Source organism: Lepus europaeus, chromosome 1 (genome assembly GCF_033115175.1).
Source record: "Lepus europaeus isolate LE1 chromosome 1, mLepTim1.pri, whole genome shotgun sequence".
Classification (NCBI taxonomy): Eukaryota; Metazoa; Chordata; class Mammalia; order Lagomorpha; family Leporidae; genus Lepus; species Lepus europaeus.
In genome coordinates this window covers 46,722,028-46,730,474 of record NC_084827.1, presented here as the reverse complement: position 1 = coordinate 46,730,474, position 8,447 = coordinate 46,722,028, and the positions used below count along the sequence as shown (strand labels likewise).

At 45.2% G+C, this 8,447-nt stretch overlaps 1 protein-coding gene across 1 annotated transcript; it reads left to right on the top strand.

Annotated features, from left to right (window-relative positions):
- The first annotated feature begins 5,347 nt into the window (after positions 1–5,347).
- On the top strand, positions 5,348–5,788 carry LOC133762529 (KH domain-containing protein 3-like). The gene has a single exon (XM_062195542.1). The coding sequence runs from the start codon at positions 5,348–5,350 to the stop codon at positions 5,786–5,788; it is 441 nt and encodes a 146-aa protein (XP_062051526.1).
- Positions 5,789–8,447: the final 2,659 nt, after the last annotated feature.

The following is an 8,447-nucleotide window of genomic DNA, read 5'->3' as shown; positions in this document are numbered from 1 at the left end:
TACGGAGGCACAGAACAGTCTAGGGGCTAACACCAGGCATTGAGATCTACCACGGCCAACGTGGCTGTTACCCTGGACACTTGCCTCACCCTGGAGCACTGAGGAGAGCCCTCTGGACACATCCACCACACACCTCTTGATAGTGCAGATATTCCACTAAGAAGACCCAAATCAATAAAATCAGAGATGAAAAAGGAAATGTAACAGACACCAAAATCACAAAACTTTAAAGAAAGAAATAGAAGAGGATACCAAAAAATGAAAAATCTTCCATGTTCATGGATTGGAAGAATCAACATCAAAATGTCCATATTACCAAAAGCAAAGTATAGATTCAATGTGATCCACATCAAAATAACAATGTTCTTCTCAGATCTAGAAAAAATAATTATTAAATTCATATGGAAACACAAGAGGCCCTAAATAGCTAAAGCAGTCTTAAACAATAAAAGCTAGAGGCATCACAATACAGTACATACTTCAGTACATACTACAGGGCAGTTATAATCAAAACAGCCTGGTACTGGCACAAAAACAGACATGTAGACCAATGGGACAGAATAGATACTCCAGAAATTAATCCACAAATCTACAACCAACTTATCTTTGACAGAGGAGCTAAAAAATCCCAGAGCCAAGACAGTCTCTTTAACAAATGGTGCTGGGAACTCTGGCCTCAGAATCAGCCCTTAAGGCATTTGGATCTGGCTGAAGAGCCTATGAGAGTATTTTAGGCATGGAAAGCCAAGACACTCTGGCAAAAAAAAAAAAAAAAAAAAAAAAAAACCTAAGTGAAGGATCTCAGCAAGTGTGATCCCAATGGAAAGAACGGGGCCATCAAGGTAGGAAGTACCTTTCTCTGAAGGGAGGAGAGAACTTCCACTTTGACTATGACCCTGTCGGAATAAGATCGAAGTCGGCGAACCCTAAAGGCTTCCATAGCCTCGGCAACTCATGACTAGAGCCTAGGGAGATTACTGACGCCATAAACAAGAGTTTATCTCTCCCCCTCTCTCCCCCTCCCTCCCTCCCTCCCTCCCTCTCCCTCCCTCTCTGCCTTTCCTCTATGTAACTCTGACTTTCAAATGAATAAATAAATCTTAAAAAAAAAAAGGTGCAAAACCATGGAAAATATTTTTTATAGAGCAATTCACTGAGGGTGACTGCTGCCATCTCCCTTTCAATTGGGTGCCTCGTCTGTTCAGGGTGCCTGATGGGGGCAGGCTGCAATCCCACATCGCATCACCGGGCCCCAAGCACTGTGCCAGCAATATGCGGCACTCAGAGCACAGCATTCCAGCCACACGTTGCAGCTCTACCAGCCCCTGGGAATAAGGTGCCTGGGGCACAAAGCTCGCTCTCTGTCTCCCCTGTGATGATGATGTCCAGGAAGCCACATTTAGAAATGTCAGAGGACAGCATGGTGCAGGTAAAGTCGCATTCTCAAAAGTAGCTAGCTCCTGCCCTTGGTTCCTCTACAGCACCCTCTTGCCTCCAGCTTCTAGTTTTCACATCTACTCTCTGTATCTCCTACCAGTGATTATGTGTGCTATCATTTGTAGCGGTGGGTGGAGAGGATCAGGATCACCTACAGAGCTTTCCACAACCACACACATTTACTCCTGAAATTCTGATTGTGGAAGGGTCTGTGCCTTTTATATGAATCACCAGAGAATTCCTGAGCACACGTCATCTCTGGTGGGGAGCCACAGCTCTCCGTGCACCACTGCTCACCTAAGTGCTACAGACCTCCCTCCATTCAAAACCTTCCCGGCAGTGTTCGGTCTTCTGCTTATACCGCAAGGCCAGCAATGATTCTGCAAGCATTGCAAAACTTGTCCTCACTCTAGCCTGCCCAAGGACAGCATGGCTGCTGTTATTTTCCCCCACAGGGAGCAAAGGGCAACATTCGTACAATCTCAGCCTCTGCACATCTACCAACGTTAACCCATCCAAACCTGCATCTCCCCCTCAATGTGTGATAACTGGGGAAAAGCAGGCTCTGCAGAGGTTTTTAGCAATGATGTCCATGCACAAAAGGTTCTAGGCATAAACTTTCTGTGTCACCTGTATTCCCTACAATGTGTAAGGACTGTATTGCTTTTGTTATCAACAAATGACAACAGGTGGTTTGAACGAATCACCATTGCTGGTCTCCTAAGTCCGGGATGCCACCCTGACTCCTCTAGAGACAAGGAGTGTTGCCAGCTGGTGGAGGTGAGTGACGAGAACTTTCTACTCTCAAGAGCTGCTGGCCCTTGAAAAAATACTGAGGGCCACAGAATAAAAGGCACATGGATTTCGTGTTCTGTGTTGATGTGTATACATAGGTACATGTATGAGTGTGTGTGCACCTATGTGTGGAAGACAAGAGAGACTACCTCACTCCTCTCTAGTTTTGAAATTAGGAACAGAGATCAATTCATATATACAGCAAAGAGATAAAAAGCAAATTTCAGTCCGAAATTATACCCAGGGATACCTTTTGTTTTTGAGATTTTAATTTGAAAGGTAGAATGAAAGAGGGAGAGGGAGAGACAAAGAGATCTTCCATCTGCTGGCTCACTCCCCAAATGGCCAAAGGGAAGAGGGCTGGGACAAGTGAATCCAGGAGCCCAGAACTCCATCTGAGTCACCCATGTGGCTGGCAGGGGCCCAAACACTTAAGGCATCTGGGAAGGCAGCAGATGGCCTATCAGGGAGCTGGATTGAAAGCAGAGGAGCTAGGACTTGACCATGCAAACGTTAGGGCTTTTTAAGGCGAAGAATCATAACTGGCAACTGGTCACTCATTCAAGTGGCCCTCAGTCATCTGTATCTTGCAGGCAATTCCAGACAGCATTCCCATCTGTTTAAGTCAAATTAAGTCATTTCCCAGTAGCCCTCCAAAACTGTTGCAGGCAACATGAAGCCGTCCACAGGAACGCACTGCCCAGAAGGCCTGAGTAGTCAGAACACAGGACAAAATCCTAGCTCCTCCAGGCCATCGTTCTTGTATCTTTATTTTCACTTTTTTGACCAAACTCCTCAGTAAGAAACGTGTTTGACACTGCAATGCAGTACACACACATGCACACACATTTCTGAAACCCTGACTTTATGCAATCCATTTTTTTTAAGGGGAAGCGTTTATTGGGGGGAACCTGACAGACTGAAGGGTCAAAGAAGGCAAAGAAGGCGAAGGAGAGTATAAGAGAGATCAAGAGAGAAAGAGAGAGATCAAGAGACACAGAGGCAGAGAGAGAGAGAGCGAGAGAGAGAGAGAGAGAGAAATCAAGAGACAGAGAGCCACGTGTTCAGGAACAGGTCCTCCTAAAACTTTGCTGTGGGGTGGAGCAGGGAAGTAGGAGCAGTGAATCCCATGAGGGATGGAGCCAACACTGGTGATTGGGCCATGGGGTCACCTGGCTTCCAGCCATGCAATCCATTCTGATATTTCTACATCTGTTCCGTGTGGTTTTCTCCTACTCTGTTCTGGTTTTTTTTTTTTTTCTGCTACTTTTAGCTCAAAAGTAGATTTCTTGGATCACCAATGGTTATGACCTGTGGTTTAAAAACCCGACCTAGGGGCTAGCACTGTAGCATAGTAGGTAAAGCCACCGCCTGCAGTGCCAGCATCCCATATGGGTGCCAGTTCGAGTCCCGGCTGCTCCACTTCTAATCCAACTCTACTATGGCCTGGGAAAGCAGAAGATGGCCCAACTGTGTGGGTACCTGCACCCACGTGGGAGACCTGGCTTCGGATCGGCTCAGCTCCGGCTGTTGCAGCCAACTGGGGAGTGAACCAGTGAATAAAGACCTCTCTCTCTCTCTCTCTGTGCCTCTCTCTGTGTAACTTTCAAAAAAACAATGTTTAAAAAAAAACTGACCTAAACTGGCCCAGGACAGCATCATGTGACCACCTCCGTCTCACAGTCACAAGATTATAGCTCTCCAGGAAGCTCTAACCCAAGTGGGTTCCTATGCCAAGCTTAGGGTCTCCAGGTTTAACCAGATGACCTTCAGAAATGTAGTGGATACATTTCTCACTCTGCCATTTCCTGTGTCAAGACGAGTGGCGGGGAAAGCAGTGCCCATTTATGCTTGCCAACGCTATGCCAGGGTAACCTCCCTTCATCATCTCAACAACTCTATGAGGAACATCATTCCTACTTTATGGGTTAAAAAAAAATGAACACTGATATACAGTACTAGCCTGCAGCCACACAGAAGACCACCATCTCATCCGGACTACACTGCACTTTTCTCTTCACTCCCTTCCCTTGTGCCTGTCCTCAGGCAGTATCTCACTCCATATCTGGCTTGCTAGTCACTTCCTTCAGGAAGCATGTTGGAGAACCTCTACACACGTAGTTAGCACTGTTTTCCCATGAGGTCTGGTGGGGCTTGGTCATTGTGTGCACAAGGATCTCATGCGTAGAATTGTGGATGGACATGCATCCACTGCTTTTCAGTTCCCAAAACTCAGACTTTCAGTAAATAGGCATGTGCAGTTCTTGGAAATGCACACAGGCTCCGTGTCTTCCTTTCCTGGTGCCTCATCTGACCCAGCCACTTGAGAATGACGAGCAAGAACATTGCCAGCTATTTTTAGTTCCTTCAGGTGCTGACCTAGACTACTGGCTGAAGACGCAGAAGGGGCTAGGAAGGCTCCATCAGCTTCATCCAAACCACTCCTCAGGCAGCTGACTGCCTGGAGCTTTGGGGCAAGGGCTGAAAATAAGAGATCATGTGGACAGAGCCTTCCAGCTTGGGAAGTAAGAACATGCTGTCTTCTCTCTCCCAAACTCAGATGCCAGAGAGGAGAACAAAGAAAATAAAGAGGAAGGCAAGAGCCCCTAAGAACCCTGCAGCCAGCCCCTGCAATCATCATGGAAAGAACCCCTGCCTGACCCTACTCCCTGAGCTTTTCTCAAAGCTTTCCTGTGTGTATAGTGCCATGAGAAACTGGGGGGAACTTGCTTAAGTCATATATTTGGAGATGTATTCCACACCCATGCCCTGGTAAAAGGGGCACTCTAATTAAGGTCCTCAAAAAGCATTTTAGGAAAAAAACTATGCATGGATCTCAAATTTTTCTTACATGAAAGTGACTTACTTTTACAAATTTTTAGTGGTTTATTTTTATCTGAAGGGCACAGAGAGACAGAGACAAAAAGAGACAGATCTACCCAACCATTTCACCCCACCCCCACCCCCACCCCCACCCCCGATGCCTGTAACAGCCACAGCTGGGCCAGACCAAAATCAGAAACTCAATCTGGGCTCGCTGTCTCCGTGTGCCCCTACCTCCGGTGCCGCTCTGGGTTTCCTGCAGCGCGGTGGCCCCCTGCCAGGCTCCCGCAGCATGGCCACTCCCAAGCGCTTTCAGACGCTCCTGCAGCTGCAGCAGCGAGAAGGGGAGCTGTTCCAGGTGCTCGGGAGCCTCACCAAGCTGCCCAACTGGTTCCACTCCGAGTTCCTCAAGAGTCCGAAGGCAGTTCACCTGGAGGCTTGGCTGGTGGAAGCGATCTTCGGCCCCGGCGGGGAGTACATCCCGCACGTCGAGTGTGTCTCCCACACCCTGCTTCATGTGAACCGATGGGACCCTGACGGCGAAGCTGAGATCTTGAAATGTGGGCGACCTTATTTTCAGAAGGATGTATCCAAGCTGATCATGAACTTGGCCGACTATCACCGCCAGCTCCGGGTGCAAAGCTCAGAGAAGGTCCAGGCGCAGGAGGCCGGCACGCAGCGGTCTCCAGTCGAGGTGCGCGAGGCTGCCGAGGACCCGGTTACCAAGTTATGAAGAGCCAAGAGCAAGAACCAGGGCTTCAAGTGCAGATCCCTCAATAATTCTACTCTTCTAGGTCCTACTGCTGCCCTAGAAGCTGGGGGCAGAACGCTGCGGGTGTTTGGTTTTTCCCCCCTCTGTGTTAACTGCGAGTTTAAGGAGTTCTAATAAAACGAGTTGCATTTCCCTGACCTCCCTTAGTCGGGAAAGAAAAAAGAAACTCAATCTGGATCTTCCACATCTGTGGAAGCAACCCAGCTACATAAGCCATCACCTTGCTACCTCCTAGGGTGTGCATTAGCAGGAAGCTAAAATTGGAAGCAGAGCCATGACAAACCCAGGCACTCTGACATGGGATGCAAGCATCCCAAGCAGCATTTTAATCATTGTGACAAATGCCCACCCTGAAACTTAGCTTTTAATTCACCTTCTCCATGAAGCTCATACACACAAGGCAAATTCCATTCACTGGAATGGGTCCTTGGGACTGGAGTACTCCAAGTCATAATTACCCATGTGCCAATTCAACATATATCCCAATACAGTCTCACTTTTAAAGGTTTTTCTATATTGACTGGTTTAATGTGTATGGAAAAAATGTAGATATACACAGAGAAATGGAATATATGTGAGTATGTAGAATATCCAGAAAGACATGGAAAGATTATACTCTATAGGTTCACTCTAAGAGATTCACATTAGGGCTAACAATTAAGTACTTTCAGAGAAAAACTGCCTTTCAATTCTTCTGTTTGTATGAATTCATAATTTTGCCCAAAGGAATACTAGCCAAAATAACAAAACAAAAATGCCTTTTCAAATCATTTGGATTAGTATCTTTGTCTTGATTTAAACAGACTTAAAAGAACTAGCTTCTCTGGTTTTCTGGTTGCCAAATACAGAAAATTATCAAAGTTTTTCATTATCTTCGGAGTATAGTCCATAGTTTTTTGTTTTCTCTGTTTATCACAAATCTAAGGTTGGTATGTTTGTGCTCAGGACAAACTCCTTTTCAAGAGATTTTGACATTTGAATCTCTCGTCTTATGTAAAATATATGTATGTGCATAGAATACCGTTAGGAGATCCTGCCATTTGGGACAACATGTATAAGCCTGGAAGACACTATTAAGTAAAATAAGCCAGGCACTGAACAACAGATAGTGCATGTTTTGGGGCAGGTGTTCTGGCACAGCAGGTAAAGCCACTGCCTGCAATGCCAGCATCCCATATGGGCACTAGTTCATGTCCTGGCTGTTCCACTTCCGATTCAGCTCCCTGCTAATAGCCAGGGAAAAAGGAGCATAGGATGGCCCAGTATGTGGGCCCCTGCTACCCACGTAAGATATCTGCATGAAGCTCCTGGCTCCTGATTTCAGCCTGGCTCAGCCCTAGCTATTGTGGCCACTTATGGGAGTGAACCAGCAGATGGGAAATCTGTCTCTCCTCTCTTGGTAACACTTTCAAATAAATAACTATCTTTTTTAAAAATACTGTTTTCACTCATACATGGAAGCTAACAAGTTGATCTAACAGAAGTGGAGAAGAAAACAGTGGTCACCCGAGACTAGAAAGGGTTTAGGGGAGGTAAGGATGGCGAGAGGATGGGTACCAGATACCGGGGTGCAGCTGGACAGGAGAAATCAGCTCTAGTGTTCCACAGCATGGCAGGATAAATATGGTTGACAATAATTGAATATTTCACAATAGCTAGTAGAGAGAATTTACAGCTACTAACCCAAAGAAATGATAAATGCCTGAGGGTGTAGATATGCCAGTTACTCCGATTTGATCATGCATTGAAATGTCACACTGTACTCCATAAATACATAATGATTACTATGTATATCCGTGAAAATTAAAAGTATATTTCAAAACAAAAAATTCAAGAACTAAAGGCAGATGAAGTTAGAAAATAAATCATCCATCTCTCGTTTCTTCACGAGGGGTATTAGCATCCACTACAAACAACTTCACGTTATCGTTGAGCTTTGTCCTATGATGAAACACCAGAAATCAAAAGTTAGTGTTTATTTTCACCATATACTAAAGGAAACCCAAATTTCATCGATTTTTTTCCTTCACACCTAAACCAATTTAATGTAATCAAATATCCAATCAATGGGCACATTTCTTTGATCTTCAATTTTTTTTAGAAGCAAAGCTTCACAAATAGGACTTTTTATTTATTTCCCACTATTAAAGTCTAAATTTTAAACATATTCTTGGACTGATGGTTCACATCCATCAGTTCATTCAACTTTAGTACCCGTCTCATCCCCAGTGGCTTTTCTACAACTTCTATCACCATGAAGCTGAGCAAGGTTTTTTAACTCAAACTCGGGCTTCTTCAGCATTTTTACTTTTCTGCTGATGACAACATGGAGTGGGTAGATAGATGGGCAGAGCTCCTCATGTCTTTTTCCAATGCTGTCTGGAGGTGACTCATTGACCATTTCTTTCAAGTCACTTGTTTACACCTTTTTGGTCATAATTTCCATCTTCGAGAATGGTGGGCCTGTTGTGATTTTTAGCAAAACCAACACAGAGCAGATGAAGTAAATAATCCATCAGTAATTTGACATCATCATGAGCTTCAATCATGGAAGACGTTTGTCACAGGTAAGATCCATGCTCAGGAAGTTTTTGCCTTGAACATCTTCAGTCATTCACTT

What these genes read in the sequence shown, in the direction of transcription:
- LOC133762529 (XM_062195542.1), top strand. Translation starts at nt 5,348, where the DNA reads ATGGCCACTCCCAAGCGCTTTCAGACGCTCCTGCAGCTGCAGCAGCGA.